This window comes from Dermacentor silvarum, chromosome 1, assembly GCF_013339745.2.
Source record: "Dermacentor silvarum isolate Dsil-2018 chromosome 1, BIME_Dsil_1.4, whole genome shotgun sequence".
Lineage (NCBI taxonomy): Eukaryota > Metazoa > Arthropoda > Arachnida > Ixodida > Ixodidae > Dermacentor > Dermacentor silvarum.
The window spans coordinates 42,962,787-42,984,388 of record NC_051154.1 but is presented as its reverse complement, the minus strand read 5'-3'; the positions used below and the strand labels follow the sequence as shown (position 1 = coordinate 42,984,388).

General features: G+C 46.5%; 1 protein-coding gene across 1 annotated transcript; it reads left to right on the top strand.

The window, feature by feature from the left end:
- Positions 1-16,802: 16,802 nt before the first annotated feature.
- LOC119461756 (uncharacterized) lies at positions 16,803-20,840 on the top strand. The gene is made up of 3 exons (XM_037723136.2): positions 16,803-16,847; positions 16,941-17,178; positions 19,642-20,840. Exons 1-3 carry the CDS (start codon positions 16,803-16,805, stop codon positions 20,061-20,063), a joined length of 705 nt encoding a protein of 234 aa, XP_037579064.2. The 3' UTR covers positions 20,064-20,840.
- Positions 20,841-21,602: the final 762 nt, after the last annotated feature.

Here is a 21,602-nt window from a genome sequence, read left to right as displayed (position 1 = left end):
ATTTTCGGAGGTACCTTCCCTTTCGCGACATTTCGCAACTAGCGCTGGACGCGTCGACGCCTACGAGCGACATGCAGCGTTCATGGCATGCCACAAACGCAGGCAGGCAGGCAGGAGCCGTCACCCGTGGCGAAGCGAGCGCGCACATGCGCCGGCGGTTACTAGGCAACGTGAGGAGACGTCATCGCTACTGCTTCGGCGCATGCGCTAGGCAACGCGGGCGGCGTCGGCAGCAGCAGCTCTGCGCGTTGCTCGTTGGTGCTGCTACAATTTCTTTCTCTATCTCGCTTTCATTTTCTCTTACCCTCTTCCGAGCATTACGCGCGCCGCGCTCATGCTCTTCTTCCATCTCCTTAAAGGGACACTAAAGAGAAACAGGAAGTTCAGCTGGAATAAAAGAGGGACCTTCAGGAATGCTTGCAGTTCTTGTTGGGCGCAAAAATATGAGTTATTAGCGGAGAAATTCGTAAACAATGACCAAATATCTCTTCCTCAATTTCTCTCACCCCAGATTTGGCGCTGAAGCAGTGTCGTCACAGATTTCATTGCTCTCAGCGAATCAGAATGCGCCATGATACGTCACCGCTTGCGTAAACGGCCGAGGGGCTGGCTGCATCATGGCTGCATGGCCGCTGCGTTTGCGTTCGCCGCGATGGATACCGTTGCTGCCGCTGAACCTTGCAACGAAGAGCTCGCCAGGGAAGCAGGAGTGCATTTCAGCGATATTCAGTGAAACGGAGCGCGAAATGATCCTCCGTGCTCGAGCGGTAGGTGTTTCCGGGTGCGATGGCGGTGAGCCGCCGGCCGCGCCGGCGGAAAGCAGAGCTTCGTTTTCGTCGACGGAATGCGTGTGTCCGGTCCGCCAGGCGACGATGCTCCCGACAGAACAAGCGTAGAAAGTTGCGCACGTACTCGGTATGGTTATTTCGTGGCTTTATTTAATGACATTCAGCACTCACCGAGCCGCCAGTTTGCTGCTGCAGGGGCACCGGTAGGGGGTTTGATGAAGGCCGCATTGAGGGAACAGCTGCTCGAGAAAGGACTGGCCTCTGGGGCACGCCAAGATACTTTCCGAGCGCAGGATTATACATATAATCCGAGGGCGAGAAATGCAGAGAGCACACCATCGGTTTGTCTGGCTCTTTTGCCGTTTTATCATCGGCAGAGCACTGAGCCATTGCGAACGCCGAGGAGCCGGGGCTCACCGCGCGGCACCACATGAAATGACACAATTGAGTCAACACTGCCGCTGCCCCTGAGCAAACGCCTTGGGCCATTTATACAGCCGTCAATACTACACACACGAGGCATTTTCTGGCTGTTTCCCGCGAAGTAAACGTTTTTCGAGCCACGGAACACGCAACCAAACACTGTAGAGCGGAACAGGCGCGCGCGATGATGCATGGACCAAAAAACGAAACTACGAAACCGGATGTATCGCCATGCCATTTTTTCTTATTTAATTTTGCGCTAAACTTGTACTTCCTCGCTTGAAACGGTTTAAAAAGTTGGCAAATGCTGTTTATCTACGTTTAAGGTGTATTTCATTTTGCATTTTAATAACAGCGATAAATCGCTCTCGACCAATCGCGACCGGCCCGCGTTTGTAATCTCCGACGTCACGAACGTGTAGTGCGGGAAATTCCAAGGGGCGTCAGCACATATCCTTCAGTTTTTCGCTATTTTCTCGCTTATTAAACATCTGTTCGCCGTAAGAATGGTATGACTGTGATTGTGATAGGATAATATACCATTAAAGCTCAACTTCCGGTTTCTCTTTTGTGTCCCTTTAACGTCCCATGTCAAGGCAACATGTGCATGGCACGCAGAGGAGGCGAGGCACACGCCGCTCCGCGAGGTGGTTGCTAGGCAACGCAGTGACGTCATAGCTCGGCGAGGTTTTGCGACAGCAGGCGCCACTTTTTACGGTTAGCTAGAACAGCTTCGCTGTTAAAATATAGGGCTCACGAGGAGGGCGAGTGCGAGCATCACCTCCTTCTACTGACGGCCGCTTTTGTAACAGTCTGTTGCGTGAACTCGACGAATTCTCATCGAACCGTATTGTTAGGATGAAATTTGCCTGTTTGCATGGCTTGTGTAAGGGCTTGTGTGCATGGCTTGTGAGTGTACATTTGCAATACGCGCGGCTGCGTTAGGAAGCAGCCTCCGGCGATACTCGCATGTGTCCTTTGCAATGCAGCTAATTTACTGCCATGCAAAAAATTGACTCGCCATCCCGGCCCTGCGAATGTCCAGCGAAGCTGTTGACAACCACCACTACAACTGCTGAGGGTGTATATGCAATGCTTTATTGCTTTATAGTAATGGTAATTTTGGCTGCACGCCGCCGCTGGTCGTATTGCCGTTTCTTTTCCCTTTGCGGCCGCTCCTCGTATTCACGCTGCTCTTCGGGACTCCTAACTTTGCGTTGCCTACCCATAGCGGTGCTGCAACAACCACGAAATGAGTTGCTGGGCTGGTTCCTTTATATATACGAAAGGCTAGTGACGTCACTCACCATGTCGCAGGCTGCCGTCGCCGCGGCATCTTGCGCATCAGTAATCTTTATCGGGAAACGTACGCGGGGAGCGCTACGTGCTTCGCATTGTTATCAGGAGCACCTTATCATCACTACTGCGATTTGGATGCTTGTTTTATGCTTGTTCTTTATTGAAACGAATGCTGTGCTGTTGGTTGTATGCGTGATGCCAAAGAATGTATGCACTTATCGCTTCAATCGCTGATGTTTTTTTTTTTTTTTTAAATCGCTGAGGGTATTTGTTTTTTCCATGAGGACGCGCCGCGAAAAATCCAGCTAACAGCTTCGCTGTAAAAGATACTTCTAGTGCATTGCATTTCAAAATGCATTGCGGTGCCTGCTGAAGCGCCGTCCTTCGAGGCTCTGCGTCTGATGAGCAACGGTTGCCCTTTACGGTTACCCTTTATAAAATGTTCGCATTCATTTGCCGACGCCTGAATGCCGTGAGAGGGGAAGACCGATGACTCGGCGCTTGCGTTAAACGAATAGATCGGGAAACTTAAATGCGAGATTCTGATTGCTCCCCTGCCCCTCCCCTTTCCTTTCTTTCTTTTTTTGACTCGTTTGTTTTCAGAACAAGAGAAATTCCATTGCTAATAATGGAACACAACTCAGAATTGCTGAACACTCTACATATGGGGTGCTTTTTATGAAAGGGTCTTCTTACCCAGGGGGTTTTGTATCAGTTTTCTGAAGCTGTAACTGACGTCAGGGTGTGTTTAACGACGCAAATGCAAACATGGTGCACGGCAGCCCGTGGTTTTATTTACTGGCTGAGTACTGCAGCTTATCGTCCCCTAGCAACACGGACGCTGCACTGATTTTAGCCTGCCATACGCGTGATTGGTTGCCACATCCAGCTGTAGTGTCATATAGCGTCGTATGGATATTACAGCAACGCGTTAAGAAAAACACCAGCACAAAAAAAAAAAAAAATGAAGACGGACGTTGGTGACTCTCAGTGATGTCGCACCAACTATAGCCCAGTCGCTATATGTTATTCTAGATCGCTCTGCGTTGGACGTTTTCGTAATCTGGAACTACTTTTAAAAAATACGCGATAAAATTGAACTACCGAGCTGTCAAACGGATGAGACAGGAGCACCAAAGTCGGATTTTCGTTTTTCATCTACAGGGCAGCGTAAATGGGGATGGGAGCGGGTGAGTGGGCAGAGCCCCACCTCTGGATCCGCCAGAGGTGGGGATCCGACTGAACATTGTTCAAGTTTCCTTTATGGTGTCTTGGCATGCTAATTCACTCATTGAGTACCAGAAAACGTTAGTGTGTTTAAAATTAAATTGTGGGATTTAACATCCCGAAACTGCATAGTGAATGAAATGAAATAAATGAAAGACACCGCAGTGGAGGACTGCCACCTAGGCTTCTTTAACATCCACCCAAAGCACAGTGCACCAATGATTATGCATTTAGCTCCCACAGAAATGCAGCGGCTGCAAGCGGCAGTCGGACCCGCGACCTCGCACACCCATGTCACGATTTGTGTATATTACGGAGACGATTATGCGCGTGTGGGAGTGCATGTTAGCAAAAAAAAAAAAAAAAAAAATGTGCTGAAACCATCGACGAAGACTGTCAATGTAATAGCCCGAACGAGCGCGCGAGCGGCAGTTCACCCTCCCCCTCCCTACCACCCTCTCCCCGCAATTCAGTTGCGCGAAAGCACACTGCCTTTTCCTCGGCGCCTGTGTATCGCAGGTCCGACCACCTATCGCCGCCAACCACGAAAGCGGTAGAAAGAGCCAAATAAATGTATTCGCTTTAAAAGGAAAGAGAGGGTTGTCCAGTCTGTTCCATCCTTCCAGGCGTCCGAAAACGGCATGATGAACTATCGGTCCGCTGTATGACTAATAAAATAATGGTGATTATGTACATAGACGCTCTATTCCCGACTCGGAAGGAAACAAGGTAAGTTGGCCCTACAAGTCTATAGGCACCCTGCGCTAAAGCTGCGCAGAGTAGACAGCAGCGCCAGAACACACAGCCTAACGAGTGGTGGAAGCAAAACTGGAGGGACGCTCCATACATTCGCCGTGACAATTTCGATCGCTTATCACGGGGCAAGAGTACACTGTAGCAAGAGTGTCCGAGATGTGAAAACGTCGAAAGTGCGCATGCGCAGGGCATAACACTCAGACGAGCGACAAAATGACCGCTTTCGTTTGGAATAGCGTACCATTTTCATCACCTCTCTAGCGGCCGGTGTCAGCGACGCTGAGGTGAAAAACGAAAAAAAAAAAAAAAAATAAATAAAGCCCGTCGTAGCGCCCTCTGAACAGTGCGTGCGCCTATAGAAGCATTGGTGCACTCGCAAACAGGCATCGCACCCGTTAGACATCGGCTCCAGAAGAGTATGCTCGAAAATAAGTTAGCTCTTTGTGAAGACGGCGTGAAGTTTCAAGTTGCAAGTTTATTCATCAACGATGTCAGTTTTACAGAGAAGTGCATACATAATTAGTACATACACAGGGAGTCCCAAAGTTAAAAACTGTCAGGGGGACTCTCATAGATGAACAAAATGAAAAAAAAAAAAAAAAAAAACGAGATTAGATCAAGCATTGGTTACGGTGATTTTACAAACAATTAAAAAAATAAGGAATAGTGCGAAAAACAAGAATATAAGGCTGTTTAGTAAGACAAAAAAATGGCAAAGAAAACTTCTCTAATAAACAAGCAATTCAAGCTTACAATGCAATAAAAATGGGGGTAATATACCAAGTAGTATTATAGTTACGTCAATTATTAATATTGCAATTAAAAAAGTCTGTTGTTAGGATGAAGAGAGTTGTTGTAAAAAATATTTCTTAACTTGGTTCTTGAATATATGTACTGTGGGTGATGATTTAATGGTATGTGGAATATAATTCCACAGTTTGATTCCCGCAAGTGTGGTAGTTAACTTACCATAGTTGGTGCGCACTTTAGGTAAAAATAAGGCGGTTATCGAGTTCAGAGAACCTAGTAACGTTAGTATTTACAAAAGTTTCAATGACAAAGCCATCTATATATGCAATATTACGAAATAACTTATATATCACGATTGTTAACTTGAAGTGCGGACAGATGTCCTGATCTTTCTCGACAACGCTTCAAAAGAACGCAGCTAGACTAGCGGACGTTTGGAAACAGCGAAAACAGCTGCGGCACACCCGTGGAAAATGGACTCTTTGGCATGAGGCAAGCGGCTAGACAGCAAGACCAGCGTTAACAGCAGTGTCGACAGGAGACCACATTGAGCGGCGTTCTCGGGATGGAGGGTACACCGCGAAGAGCTCAGTCAGCTTCAGACTTAACCGCAACTTGCCAACGAGAAGTAACTGGCGTGTACTCCGCTCGATTATGAGCATGCTCTCCGTGTGACGGCCTCAGGAAATAGAACCAGTAGTGCTTTGAACTTCAAAATGAGGTTCTCAACAATTGCAGCCTACATCACTTGACTGGTTGTACATAGGTAGTCTCAAGGGGCCACAATGTGTGCGTGCGTGCGTGCGCTTGTGTGTCAGAGAGAGTAGAATTAAACAGCGATGGAGTACTCTGTATGGGAAATTAACGCGTCAGGTCACACAACAGAGCGAAACGACTTAATTTATGGCACTGCACAGGAGAAGCAATGAGTAAATCTGAGTACCTCTCTATGTTTTGGTCCTTAATTGCTTTCGCAATAAAAACTAGTTGAACCACTAGATTATCATCGCGGCTCAGAGCTTTCAGGCGTCCCCTTTATTATTTAGTTTCGCATTCCGGTAAGCTGGGCCGGTATTTTGTAGCGATGCCTTTCCGATGCTAATGCCTTTTCGCGCTTAGTCAGTGGTCAGAGCGACGCTCCGCTCACGTTATCAACGGAATCAGCCGGCCGTGAGCGGTGGATAAGACTATAGTATAGAATAAAGCATAACGCATCGCTACAAAATACCGGCCCAGACAGACACCCAATCAGAACTGCTCTAAAAGTTCCCTGTTCCCTGCTCCAAGCCCCCTGTTACGATTCACTTAGAGCGGCCATGCCCGGACCACGTGTAGTCTTACGATTCACTTAGAGCGGCCATGCCCGGACCACGTGCAAACGCATGGGAAACGGTGTGCCTAACGATCTCGCTCGTCCACTTGAACAGACGTGTCCGTCGTGAGGGTCAGAGATACGTCAGAGACGAAACCCGCCGTGCCGCCTTGCGACCATCTTGCCCCCGCTGGGGAGGTTCACCCAAGGAAGTTATAAAAAAAACTCCTCCTTGGGTTCACCCCGCTACGGTCACCTACCCTCACTACTTCGTCTGGTTTGCCATATCCTGCAGTGGGGGAAGGAGCGGGGAAGAGTGCCCGGATGGTGGAGGGTATAAGAAATCCAGCAAGCAGCTACGAAAACACTTTTGCTTTGCCCTAGCGTGCAGGTGCATGCACGCTGAACGTTTCTCGTATGTTTTCTTTGGAGATAGGGCAAGAAATAACTTTTCAGTGGCTTCCAAGTCACTGTGGAATTATCGGCAATGAACGGGCCGATTAAGCTGCCCGCACAGCTCACAAAGAAGATCACCAACGGCCCATACCACTTTGTATATAGGACTGACGCTGCACGGAAGCTCTGCGTGCTTGCTCGTCAACGCACAAGGTCACAATGGAATGAATCGCACTTCAAGCACGCTCGCTTATACTCTCTGGACCCAACCCTAAGCCTTCGAGTACCATCAAGGCTTTGCCGAGGAGACGCAACTCTTTTGTGCAGATTATGGTTGGGCGTTGCGTTTACCAACGCCTATGCGTTTCGCATAGGAATGGCCGACAGCGCAGCCTGTGACCACTGCGACAATGAAGAATCGATTGTACATATTTTGTGCGACTGCCCGCAGTACAGTGCGCAGAGACATTCTCTTACCAACGCGTTCAACCAATTGGACGACCGGCCTCTGTCGGAAGAAAAAATTATCCACCACAGACTAGACTTAACGTCACAGATGAAGGCCGTGCATGCAGGCGCTTCTGCGCTTCTTGCGAGCCACCGGCCTATCTGACCGACTGTGATTAGAACGCTCTTCCGGTGGAACGAAACAATCGTACACCTTCTTTGTGAGTGCCCTCGTTTCAACCCGCAGAGAGCAGCTCTCTCAGCCGCGATAGATCAACTGGACAAACGCCCAATAACGCAAATCAACATCCTTGGAAACTGGCCTACACGAACAACAGCGCGAGCCGCCCTGAAGGCACTGCTGCGTTACTTAAAAGACACCGAACTCAGCGACAAATTGTGACTCTACACTCTGTGACGTTGGATGGGACGTTGACACTATGCAACACTATATAGAACGCCTTCGCAGACTGCGGGACAGTGCCCACAGAAACAGTTCTGTTTTGTGCGTGTGTGTGATTTTCTTTTCTTTCCTTTTTCCCCCTTTCTTTATACTTCTTTTTTTTTCTCTCTCTCTCCTGTCGAATCCCTTTACCCCTCCCCCGGTACAGGGTAGCCAAGCGGAGATGATCTCTGGTTAACCTCCCTGTCTTTCCTTTACCTTTTCTCTCTCTCTCTTGAAGCACACCGCTCACCCGTAACCATGTATTAAATTTGTGTTAATTGTTTTTACGTCGCCTCGTCTTCCCTGCCGGACCCTCTCCGATGGTCAACCTGGTTCGAGCTCCAAGCAGAAGCTGTTGAAGGTTTACCAAACCCCGGCCTGTAACACCCCGTAGAAGGCCGACGCTTGGGCCACGCTTCCAATCAATTCTTCAGTCGTCCTGCTCGCGTACCGCACGTTCAACGCACGCCGGTGTGAAAGCAAGCGCTGAGGGTATGGTGCGGAGTAAAGCTTCGAGCAAAGCCTTATTCTTTCAGAATAATTTAGCTCGGTCGCAGCGTTGAAAAGCTTAAATATTTTATTCTACACTATAGCTTCCGTTCTTTTGGGAACATAACACGTATACATGTTCTGTCCCCAAAAGAACGGAATATGTAGGTGTGGAGCATGATTCTATGTAATCTTGCGCCATCCACAGTTTCAATATGCACAAGTCAGTTGTACCTAATTGTGCAGAGATGATATTGATATGTCTTTTCATTTTTTTACAGAATAAACAACAAACAAAATCTGCTACATGTTATCAACAAGAAATATCAATAAAAAAGCTCTTGAAACTTGTAGTGTTGCTTCTCGTCAGAAAAGAGACGCTCCAGTGTTTATTAAGGCGAAAGCCTAAAGTGTCTATGTTGCCGGTGACCTTGGGGAAACTGCGCCGTGACGAAAAATGGCCGACGCCGCAAAAAATGCTCGAGTTGACATCACATTTCTCAGGGAGTTTCCTATAAATAACGTAAATTATTGGCTTTGAAAAGAAAATTTGGTACATTTAGGTCTGGGTGGGAATCGAACGCGGGCCTCCGGGTTGCGAGACGAGCGCGCTTCCCTGAAGCCACAGCTGATCCATAATGCTGGCTTACTAAAGGTGTGCCTAGTGCGTGCGTGATTGCACATGTCGCGTCGCAGCCATCTCACTGACTAAAGTGTGGCCGAGTGCGTGCACTAACATGCCGCACTTTAGGTACTACGTGGCGTTCAGGAGGTCGCCGTAGTGCCACACGTGTACTTCCCATTGCGGCTCGTTACGTCTTGCAAGAAGTCTAGCCCCGATTGTATAACTTAATGCATTACCAATATGTCTTACAAAGAAGTCTAACACCGATTGTATAACTTCATGTATTACCATATGTGCAGCAGGCTTTCGCCTCCTTGTGTTACAAGAGTGTAACACCTGCCGAACTTTTCCTTCAAGGAGTATAAACATTCGGTTGTTAGCACCGTTGTCTGTACCTTCCTTATGGCCTGTTCATCGCGCTGTTCTTTTTTTCTCAAGTCTCATCTCTACTTTACTCTTTATAGCGCTTCTCATTATATATATTTCAGCACTTATTCCCCCCGTTGCCGTCCTCCTTTCCCATAAGTCCTTAAAACGTTTTTCTACATGGTTTGTAATCCTCAGTTTTCTTTTATTTTTCGCTGCTTTCTTTCTCGTTTCAGGCAGCTGAAGAAAAACTCTTTTTGCAGGGACCCATTCTACTGACAGCCTCTGCCACAGAAAGAAGCACTCGGCGCCTTACACCCACAACAGCAATAACCTTTACGCCCTTTTAGAACACATATTTCACCCAGTCTTAGAAAGCGCCCGCCACAACGCTTTCTGGACGCATGCTCCCGAGCACAGTGTAAGCTATCACTTCTATCCGCTGTGACCAATGTCATATGCGGTTGCTCTCTTTGATTAGTTTACTCCACTTCGGTAGTTCCTTAAATAACGTATACTGCTTTAAGAGTTGCTTCGCCTTAATATATTCCTCGGTAGTATCTTGGCACGGCTTGTTTCGTCTTGCCAGCAGTGTCGGTGCTTATTGCCTTCTTGCTAATGAAGCCCTCGTCTCGTACTACGTAATTGAACCAAACGTCTTCCGTCTTGAGCCTTGAATCCGATGTTCACGACTGGATGCAGTTGTCTCAAACTTCGTCCTTCCTTGACGTCGCTCCACATCTATCTCCGCATCCACATTTCAGCCACTTAGATATTCTGAATGTTAGCGTTCTTCATTGGAGGCCGTTTTGGTTCTATACAGTAGCTTGTCGTAACATCGTGTTGTAAATTTGACCTTTCGACATGGCTGATATCAAAGAAACCCTTGAAAACATACTTCCAGTTCTTCCATCCTACCTGAATTCTCGTGTCGCGCAACTTGAGTTTTCACGTGAATCAGTTGCGGCGTCGTTAGGCCGTGTGTTCTGTCTTGCTTTTGTTGATCCTCAATTTCTCGAATTCGGTTTTACGACTCTGCTTCAGCACATTATGTCGGCGTTGCACATGGACCAATGCATCTGAGCAAATTACGCTCTAAGGTACATCTCCCGTACGGAGCTCCATCAAGATATCGATCACCGTGCTGAAGAAGAGAGGGTTTAGTGCTGATCCTTGGTCCCACTTGACTTCCAAGTACGCAAGAAGCTGCTACGAGTTTTATTGAAGAGGGTTAACAACTTTGCACTTGGACCCGAGTCAACAACGTTGGTAGAGCACAAATGTAGGCGACAAACGAAGCGCTGTCATTGCTATCGACTGTCTTTTATTGCGCACGAAGAAAAAGGGAAGAGAAAGAAGCATGCAGGCAAACATATGCACAATAAGGACAGAACTCAGGCACCTCTCATACGCGTGGCGCAAATGAGATTTCTTGGCGTACAGCGGTGCTCATGGCGCATTCACACAGTATTGGCCTGGCGATCAATGCAAGAAATCCTCAACGAATTTGCCTGTGGTCTGGTCTCTGTAAAGTCTTAATATGTTAATCGTTGCAAACAAGAGCGCCCAGCCGCATTTCGAACCATAGGATGCTATCAAGACACCTCTTCAAAGTGTGAGATGTTACCTAAGACTGCCCTTGATACACTAACCTGTTTGGCTAATGTTGCAGCGTCCGTAAGAAGAGTGAGTGCTGTAAACAGCACACTTGCGACAGAAAAAAAAAAAAAATCCTTTCGCGTTTCGTTTCACGTCTGGGAACCGCCTTGGTTAACTAACAGAGGCTAGACAAGGAAGCTTGTTGCGGGCTGGAAGAAAATGAAAGAATAAAATGAACTACGGCTTATTCTGCAAAGTTTTATGTGGTGTGATGCCTAGTGAATCGTAAGGCACTATTGAAAGATGACGGTTGTGCGTGACAAGGGAGCCGTCCTCCCGTTTATTTTAGAGCGAAGCTCTAAGGCGCCCGGTCTTGGGTTGAGCGTCGGCGTCCCTCGGCGTAACCGCGCGAACGCGCTCGGGCCACTGCTCGCGCATTCGTTGTCCTTCTTCCACAACTGGCTCCGATGCCGCTCATCATGCCAGCGTTCCCATACTGCCCCTCCCTCTGCGAAGGCGCTGACGGCACTGGTCCACTGAAAGTCGGTGCGGTGATTTCGGTCTCAAATTATTTGCCTCAATATATCGCGAAATGAAAACACGTATACAACTGCGCTCAAATTTCCCATTAGGGAGTGTCGTAATCGTCGAACATTGTTTTCTTTTCTTTCTTTTTGGCTGTTGCACCAACGCACTTCGTCACTGTAAAAAAAAAAAAAAAAAATGTTATTCCCTTGTTGTAGATTACGCGCTGCAATTTCATTCTTTGAAGGGTTCCTGAAGCGGTTTGGACAAATTTTGTAGACGCGTAAGGTACAGCTACAGTAAAACATTCGCGCCAGAATTTAAGTGAAGCGCCTCATTTTAAGAGAGCTGTATACGGACGATTACAAGTTACCCTCCTCCCTAGCCATGATTTTCCTCCTCAACTCGTTGGCCGAGCGATCGGGTCGAAGCTCCGCCTTCACTGGCTCTGCATGATGATGTGACGTCGTGTCGTCTACTTTCGGTGTCTTGGGGCCAGCGCGCGAAGCCTATATTTTCTCCAGTAACCGCCTGGCCGTCGATCCGGGAACTTTTTTTTTTTTTTTGTACACCTCCGTTGTTTGTGGTTTCCCTACTTTTCTGCCACCAAACCTCCTTTCCTCTCTTACTAATCTCTACTGCGGACATGTTTACTTTTCCCCTGTTATCCCTGAATCCAAGGGCTTCAAGGAGGCCAGAGGAGCCTAAATAATGGAGCCTAATAAAACATGTTCCATTGTTTCCTTAGCTTTACCGCAGCAAGCACATGCTTCCTCTTCCTTGGTGTACCTCGCTTTATAACTACGCGTTCTAAGACATCCTGATCTCGCTTCGAAAAGTAAAGAGCTTTCCTTTGAGTAATCATAAATTGTTTATTTGCTGATTTCGTTTTTTCCTCTTAGATAGTTATTCATCGCAGGTTTCTTTCCCATTGCCGTCACCCATGAGATCGTCTCAGCCTGACTGACTTTGCGTTTGACCTTCTTTGTTGCCATGTTACATGTATGGGCCAGTGCACACTTCATATTGTAATTTTTTTTTCTTCATGATGGTAAATGTAGATAATCGCTTTCGTAAAAACCTGCGTTATATCGCTTGATCAAGGAAGTCACGACGGATATTTTGTGTACGGACGCGCGACCAGTATGTTCTATGCGTAGGAGACGGTGCGAAGAGACAAACTTTTATTTGTACTATACTATTGCAGTGCCTTTCGGTGTGGCTTCTAGATCGTTCTGAGTACAGTGCGAATCGCCTCTTCAATTAGTTAACCGGAGGCTAATTACTTTCGTTCATGAACTCCAGGTAAACACTCCATCCACGGTGTCTGGAAAAAACACAGAAAGCGTTAACCGCAGCGATTGCACTAGTTGGCCAATGCATGAAGTTTGCTGTATCTATATGCCCCTTCACAGGGGTTCGGCCGAGAAATATTCTAGCGGCTGTGATGTGAAAATAGTCTATTTCCGACACAAATAACACCAGAAACTGTTACGTAAATTATATATTGGCCAATTCGACCTTCATTCCCTTTATTCAACTTCTTCGGATGCAAAAATAAATTGACACGAAACCAGGCCTAGCTCTGTAAGAACCACAGCGGGTAAAAGCCAGTTGTAAATTAAATGACAACCCGCCGTGGTTGCTTATAGTGGCTGTGGTGTTGGGCTGCTAAGCACGAGGTCGCGGGATCAAATCCTGGTTACGGTGGCCGCGTTTCGATGGGGGCGAAATGCGAAAACACCGGTGTGCTTAGATTTAGGTGCACGTTAAAAAACCCCAGGTGGTCCAAATTATTCCGGAGTACCCCACTACGGCGTGCCTTATAGTCAGATCGTTCTTTTGGCACGTAAAACCCCATAATTTAATTAATTTTAAGTGAATGACAATGACTAATAACTAAACTACAGTTTAGTGAAAATTGAAGAAAAATGAGAGTAATGTTCCACGTTGTTCTGGTGGTAGAAGAAAGCTGGCAGCTGTCATAGAAATAAGAAAAACAAACATAAATCACGCCTCTGTCTGGAACTTCATTGGAAGTGGTTTGGTGATTCCGGTTAGAGGTGGGACGAGGGAATATCCAAGAGAGGAAGAACTGAATTAAAATGCCAATAACTTCCAAGAATGTGAACAGCAAATGGGAAACAGAATAGTTTTTTTTATTATATGGTATTTAGGAGATGTTGACTCCTTTAATTGGCGCCGGCTACTCCTTTTCACATAGAGATATGAAAGAAAAAAAAATAACCTACACACTTTAAAATTAAAAGTCAACTCCAAATCACAATAACACAAAGTCCAGTCACATAAGTACACTATTACCACACTAATACTGGAAGTCAACTCAGAAACACAGCAAAACAAAGTTCAGTCACAAAAGCGCATTAAGGTAAATACAAAATCCAGTCACATAAGTACACTAATGCCACACTAAAACTGAAAGTCAACTCAGAAAAACGAGACATAAAGTTCAGTCTCATAGGTGCACTAAAGTAAACGTAAAGTCCGGTCTCGTAACTGTATTTAAATCACGGCACATAAGATAGCATGGATTCGATTCAAATGAAGGTACATGAACCCAGGTGTTGAATTGACCAGATTCAGATTTAAAAAAAAAATCCCATAGACTTAGTTTATCACAGATAAACATTATTTTCAATAGTTTTCGAGAATATTGAAACAGAATAGTTATAAAATCAAGTAGAAAAAAAAGAACTGCAAGCAAAAAGTGATAACATGAGACGCAAGGTTGAAAAAATGATCTTTGTCACAGCGACGCAACATTATGGATCACAGATAGCGGTGAAAGGCAAACTCTTAAAAGCTCAAGCATACCTTGACTGACACGTGGATGCAATGAGTCGGCGAGAGATAGTAGCATTAATGTCGCATTAAGACATCTAGCTCATGAAAAGAAACAAGTGGGCTCGCCAATTTCATGCACAAGTGACGAATACTAAAATATATTAAATTGCTTTAAATAGCAGATGAACTGAAAATAAAGTGTAGATGTAAAACGTATGAGGTGCACTGAGTAATTGTGCCCTTTTCACCACCGAAAGGACGGACATACCTTAAAGTTGAGCGATGAGTAAACCTGCAGGTGTTGTAGACGGCATTTGAGATACACTTTGGGGTGAAAATAGAATAAAAATGTATAAGATCTGGCAAAAACATCATACGAACGTGAACTTGACGTATGCGCATATTCAAGGGTTGTAACTGTGCTTGCACGAATATTACCCGAGGGCTGTACTATACCATGATACGTAAAGAAAAAAAGAAAAGAAAAAAAGTCGCAGTTCAGCCTGAAAGGCGAAACATCGATTGCGATAGCAAACCAGTGGACAGCTATACGAAGTAAGGATAGTAGTTTTATCGACCGTATAAACTTGTAAACTTAGGCATACTAACTAAATTAACAAGCATGATGTCACGCGCGCACAAGCAAACATGAACGCATCTCACTCGATCACCGTGGAAACACTGTCAGAACGCTGTAGTGAGTAAGCGCGCCAGCAGCAGCGAGCGAATTGACCTTCGTCCCTCCGCTTGCATCTACGAGAACTAAGCCGCGAAAACATAGCGCAAGACTGTATATTGTGGTACTTTAATGATATACTTGTTGGTGTGGTCTCCAAAGACTATAGAGGAAGAGATTGCGCGCTTTAACTATATGACATGTTGATTCATTTTGTGAACTAAACACCTGGGGGACGTTCCAGAAATGCACAGTTTGCTATCGTTTCGCAGCTCACTTTGTCCGGTGTGCTATTGGCGACATTTTGCCGAACGCTTACATTTCGCTCCTCCCTGAGGCGTTTATTCCGTTCGACTGAATGCTCAGCGAAGCGCGTTACGACTGCTATTCTGCAAGCGCTGATTAAGTGTGGCGCGTGACTCATGCCTTGCATATTCGGGAGTGGATTGATTTGGGAGTGGATGTACTTGGAATATGGATTTCTGCAAGGTGTGTCCATTGGGTTTGTGTAGCGTGGTGGGTGGTTGAACGCTGAACTCAATGCCTCGCCCATCTACGAAAGATCTGTTGAATGTCGCGTTGCCAGGAAGAAAGGAATTCCTGTCGACAAGTTTGTCTTTGAGGGTGACAACTACTAGACGGCGATGAAGAACGTCCCTTGCGGCCAGCAAAAAACGTGCAATTCAAAAATGCACAAGTCAAAAATGCACAAATGTCACCTTATTGCAGGAAAAAGAAGAGGCTTGTCAACTCCTCGCAGAAAAAAAAAAAAAGAGTCTTGTAACGTGTCGCCTTTGTGATTAACCAGAAGGAAGGCAGCGCTTCTTTTCAAAAAAAAAAAAAAAAAATCCTCACCCGCACGAGGTCCGATGACTGCTTCTATTGTCCCATCGGGGCTACTTAAACAGTCCCGCCATTGATCCATTACTCTCTCTTCTTATCTCAATACTTCACTATGTTATAAGTAAATCACTAAAGTTTTAGAACGCAAAGTCGTCATTCCTGCCCAGTCGGCTGATCTCCTAATGGCCATTGCACGTCAAGCTAGGACCATTACCATTTTAGTAACGCCGTACGGCAAGCTATGAGGAAAGAGAATCCGGCGTCGTAACAAGCGAAACGACTGCAAGGCTCCCGAGCTGAGAAGCTGAAAGCGAAGCTTGGTCCTTCATGGTTTCTCTGTCGTTTCGCACTCAATCAAGCTGCTCGCCGCTCGTATCTCTGAGATAAACGCTTGTCGAAAACGTGAAATCTGCGCTGCTCCCTGATGGCCCTTAGCGCCTGAACAGTGAGTTGAGCGTGCGGTAAAATAGGCTAATCTGAAGCACGTTATTCTTGGTTCGAGTAAATAGGTGACGGGCGAAGTTACGTAAGCAAGATTGGGTCATAGTTCTTAGAAAAATAAACCAGTGCGAAATAACGCATACATAAGGAATACAGAAATGTAATTAACTAAGATGAATAACCTCACTTGCGCAAGTCCGGCGGTTTTCCTGCATGTATTATTTTTCTGCGCTGATTTCTTTTTCTGGAACTAAGTAATAGTTCTGTTAAACATATATTTTAATTATGGTTACCCCTAAAAATAATTTTTTTACTTTGTAATGACAATATGTTACTGTATGGCTGAACAATTATTTGATAACAGTAACCATATGCAGTAACTGTGAGTTAATATAGGTGAATTATTTTTCATTTCAAGTTTATTTTTCATGATTATAAGGATGCATAAGGAGCAGCCACATAAAATTGACTGCACTGTCCGGCTTGGTGGAGGCAACCGCCCCCTACTTCGGCAGCATTAGACAGAGTTTTACATGGAACATACTTAATACAGAACAAACAAGAAAAGCCGTACAGGCACATATGCATTTATGCCCAATGTGTCCAAGTATGGGGACATTTGGCCAACAAATTTGGTCAGTGGTTACGGAAAGAAAAACAGTCTGTCGAATTTTTTACTATCACATGGGCACTGTCTGGGCGCACCTCTCTTTCATTCGGTCCGATAGCACGAGGTCCTTTGTGCAGGTCCGGCCAAGAGGATTGATAACGTGACGACTGGGACAAAGGGATCCTGCTTGCGGCCTCAGCGGGAAACCCCGTACTCTCGGAAGCGCCTGTCGCGGGCGTCGGTTATCTCGTTTTCAGCCGACCGTAAAGTACGCTACGCGAGGACGTTCTGCCGGCACGCAGCGAAAAGAACGGGTCGCCTCTCGGCAGTCGCCAGTGTGCTGGGATTCTTACCAGGTAAGCATTCTGCCAGTACTTAGAGCTCCACTGTTCCTGGCGCAGGCTGACGCCGCCGCTATACCAAGGTTCTGCTGTCTGCTCCTCAAATGGGTGCGAGGTCAGCCAGCCCCCACTGGTCCCATGTGTGCGGAATGGCTGTTAAGAGAGACTGTGTCCTAAGTAGATCAGTGGTGGACAAGTGACCTCCCCCTGCTGATGCTCCGCCACCCATCTACTTAGTTCTTTCAGCAATACCGCTGTGCAATCTCCAAGAGAACAGTCGCGTGGAGCTGTAGAGTATACCGTTGACGGATCTCACTCTCTGTTCGTCTCTGATATATAGTGTTTGAGCAGTGTTAACGTTGTTATGTTGTTCCTGCCATCCCGCACCTTTGATGGTCTGTAAGTCACTATCCCCAATGGAACTCTTCCGATGGCATAATTGGGTGCGCAGTGGTCGGATGAAGTACTGAACCACAGTTGTCAGGATTTCTCCGCTTGTTTATGTGCGCACGCGATTCGTATCGGTTGTGACGCGTGGATCAGCGAGCGCACAACCAGCGATATGGCGACGAAACTTCCAAATCGCAGGCGGGCGCGTGAGCCTGTGTTAATTCTCCGTATATATGCGCGCTGCGACGAAGAAACACGGTCGACAGTCGCAACCACGGTCGCAACTGTCGGAGCGTTTCCAAGAAGTTACGTAAGGACAGTTATTCAGCTACTTAATTTGCTGAAAATAAAAATAGCGCGAGAGACTGTGACAAACAAAGAAAGACACACTTGTCCCTGTCTCTCGCGCTATTCTTAAACATGAACTACCAACATGCCAAGTCTCTACCCTTCATAGCTTTATTTTGTTGTGTAAGACCCCCTCCCCTTACCGTCCTCTGGAAAAGTCTCCAAGGTCTAGCGCACTGTATTTAGGGTAATGAAAGTTGCAGAAATGGGGTATTTATGTAAATTGCGGCATTTCGGGAACAGCGTATCATCTTCACTCCTCTTTATCAATCTTAGCCCCTTCTTGCACATTTAAGATCAGGACGAAACAGGAAAATAATGTCCTCCCTCATTATCAAGTTATCGGATACAAATAGAATGGGGCTGGCGCGTATGTGAATGTCTTTCAGCCGTATAGGTCTCTCCCGTGAGAGCGTTGACCGAATGCGCATCTGATGCAGAAGTTCGCGCTCGTTCTTTCTCTTGACGTTGCTTGCAGCGCATGCAATGTCCACTTTAGTAGCGTGAATTGGTTCAGCGTTATAAAAATCAATTTAAAAAGTCGTAACAATGATGGCGCTATAGAGCGGCCGCAGGTTGTTTTTGTGCCAGCCAGCTGTACGGGATGGCTTTCGCAATAAACCTTGATACGATCATATCGATATTGCAGTAATGTTGGAGTACCAGCCATATCAGTCATAGCGGGTTATTTCGTGTTAGATAACAGTGATAAGCAGCATGCAGAGATATAGTGAAACCTTACTGCAACAAAAGGAATTCCGCTCCCGTTTCAACATAGCAGGTTCTGTTGTAATTAGCTAATGGCTGTGATGATGCTCGCTCAAACGCAGCGGACACTCAGTGGGGCATGGTGCGTAAGTTACTTATATAAAGGTTTCGATTTCTGTGGTAATAAGCGTTGTTTACCGTTAGAGTGTAAGGTATGTATTGAGACGTGCTCAATGTTCGCCAGCGGGACGCTTTCCGTAGAACTCATTTGGGCCATGAAATAAGTTTTGAAGCAATTATCAAGGTAGAGGAATGGTATCATTCAAGGAAAATTTACCATCCACGTGGTCAATTTCAGAGGTCAATTCGTTAACTCATTTGGTTATGATTATTCGTTCAAGCTCACAGGCCGATTGATTGTTTCTCCTGGCGTTTCGAGTATCTGAATAATTCGACTCAGTGCTAACCACGATATACTCTAGCCCGTCAGTTATAGCTATGCTGGCAGGAAGTGCCTGGTCAGGTGGGAAGTCAGAGTTTGAAATTTCTGCTAATTAAGAAGTTTAATTTTCGATGAGGGCGATCTACTCCTCTGCACACAATTCTGCTACCTTCAGCCCGATGGCAAACTTCACTTGCCTGATTTAAAGCGACGAATCTGTTCCCGTCCGACGTCATCACTTCGGACAGCTGTTCGGCGCTTGACCAGCTAAACAAACAAGGTATTCTCGAGCAAGCGTTGTCACGACGAAAAAAGTAAAGGAGCTGGGGAAAAAAAAATTAAATCAGTTGGAGGAGAGGTAGGGAGGAGAGGAAGGTGGTTTGAGCAAGCACTTGCGTCTCTCAAGCGCTTCTTTCAGCCAGGTCATGCTTTTGGTTGTTTCTTCTCACTTTTTTTCCCCGTCATCGAGTCTACATCTGAGAACAACGTGGACAATCTAAGGTGGGAAAGTGTGAAAATTTCTCGAGCGAGCGGTCCGCTAGATTTCTTGATTAGCCCTTTAATGTGTCCTCGTGCCACTCGGTGCGCAGAAAAACAACCCCATGGACTCGACGCAGGTCGACAGCGAGGAGGGTGCTCTGGAAGGGCGTCCCCGCAGCGTCGTGCTTCTGGGCTGTTCGGCGGCGTCGATGGTGGCCACCGCAGCCGGCCTGTTCGCCGGCATCTTCCTGCACCCGGCGCTGGTGCTGCTGCTCGTTTTCGGAAACGCGACCAGCGTGGCACTGGCGATGCGCTTTGGCTACCGGACTCACGAGCCGTCGGCGAACGAGACCAAGGCTTCCGTCTGCAGGCCCGTCGTACCTGTCATCCAAATCCACCCGCCCAAGATAGTCACCGAACTCTAGCGCAGCCGCCGGACCCCGGAACGCCGACGAACGTTGTGTTCGAGCCTGTGCATTCGGACTGCGCTGAGAACACGTATACGCAGTGTTCTCGTTTTCTGATTACGTGACGAGTGTGAGCAACTTGGCGGCGCGAAGTTGCTTGCGCTGCAAACCCGCGTATACAGGTTAGCGACAGCACACGCGTCGTCACTTGGATTTTATTTGTACTCGAAATCCCTTTGCGAAACTTCGTGCGCGATAGTATAAGTACTGCGTCGGTACGCTGGCGTTAGTTGCCCGCGAAGTCGGTTTTGCTGCAACCCAGGAGAATTCTGAACTTCTCTCAGAAGATCTTCTGAGAGCAGTTTATTTGTCATCCTCCTGCATCTGAAAAAAAAAAAAAAAAAAAGGTGCTCCAATTCTGTGCGTGTGGCACGTGCTTCATGAATGTTTTAATTATTTGCGCTTTTTGTTTAAACAAGGATCAGTTCGTGTATTGCCACCGTGGAAAAAAGGAAGGACGAACCAATGATGCTGGATCAGTCTTTCAGCTTGACAAATTACGTTTCATGCTTCATTTCTCTCTGTTTAATGCGGTACCATATGCCGATATTTGGGTATGCGCTATTCGCCCGTCTATCCAGGAAAATAAACTTAATATATATATATATATATATATATATATATATATAACAAGAAAGGTACAAAATATTATCTGCTCAATTCTTTTTCTAACGGTTCTTGCCACACGATATGAGGGATCCGCGAAAGAATTTAGGAAGAAAATATTATCGAAATGAAAGTTCAATGTCCTCTGGAAGCGATTTTTGCCCTATGTAGGTATGATTGATTTAACATTTTGTTGGACTATAATTGAGGAAAATCAATAAATCAGTATCAATAAATCAATTTTATTAATTAATTATCAAGGAGCGCGTACATATAATGTGCGTACTTGGGCTGGCAGTCAAAAGGTTAGGTGCCGCTCCAAAACAAACTTCATCAGTTCATCAAACAGGTGAGTCAAATGGAGAAACGAACTGAACAAAAATTTAAAGGAGTCTCGAAGCAATCTCGACACGCCCTAATTACAGCGTATCGTAATTGGTTTACCGCAAGATTAGTGGATGTGTCGAGCGCCTGTCAACCGCAGCAAATACGGGTGAGAAGAAACACGCGCAGCCGCGCTGTTCTTGTAGACGCACGTACGACATCGTGCCACCCAGAGGTAGACAAAACACGACGACACTCGAGTAGTACGGTGTCAGGAAAAGGCGACGCGGCACCCGCTATACAATACGCGGATGCAGCAGTAGAAACGTCGACATTGTGTGGCTTCCGCAAACAACACCGTGTTGCAAGTGGAATGCCAAATCTGACACTATAGTCGCAGCTTGCTTCGGCGTGGTTTTCCTGTCGGAGCCCCCCTTTGGAACAATGTGGCGGCGATAGCGCGCGGGAACCACTCCGGCGGACACGGACGGCAGCGGTGGCTGCTTACAGCACGAGCGGCGGAGGTTCTGTTTACAACCTCGAGGTCCTGAGAGTGAACGCCCGAGTGGGCTCGAACGGTTCTGGTGGTGCTTACATCGCGACGGGGGGAGATAGAGAGAGAGACAGATAGATAGAGAGAAAAAGAGAGACACGTTCTTATGCTGCGCCTTGAC

Coding starts and splice junctions, on each gene's coding strand:
- LOC119461756 (XM_037723136.2), top strand. CDS start 16,803: ATGCCCAATGTGTCCAAGTATGGGGACATTTGGCCAACAAATTTG. Junction 16,848..16,940: donor ACATTTGGCCAACAAATTTG/GTCAGTGGTTAC, acceptor TCGGTCCGATAG/CACGAGGTCCTTTGTGCAGG. Junction 17,179..19,641: donor TGTGCTGGGATTCTTACCAG/GTAAGCATTCTG, acceptor CTCGGTGCGCAG/AAAAACAACCCCATGGACTC.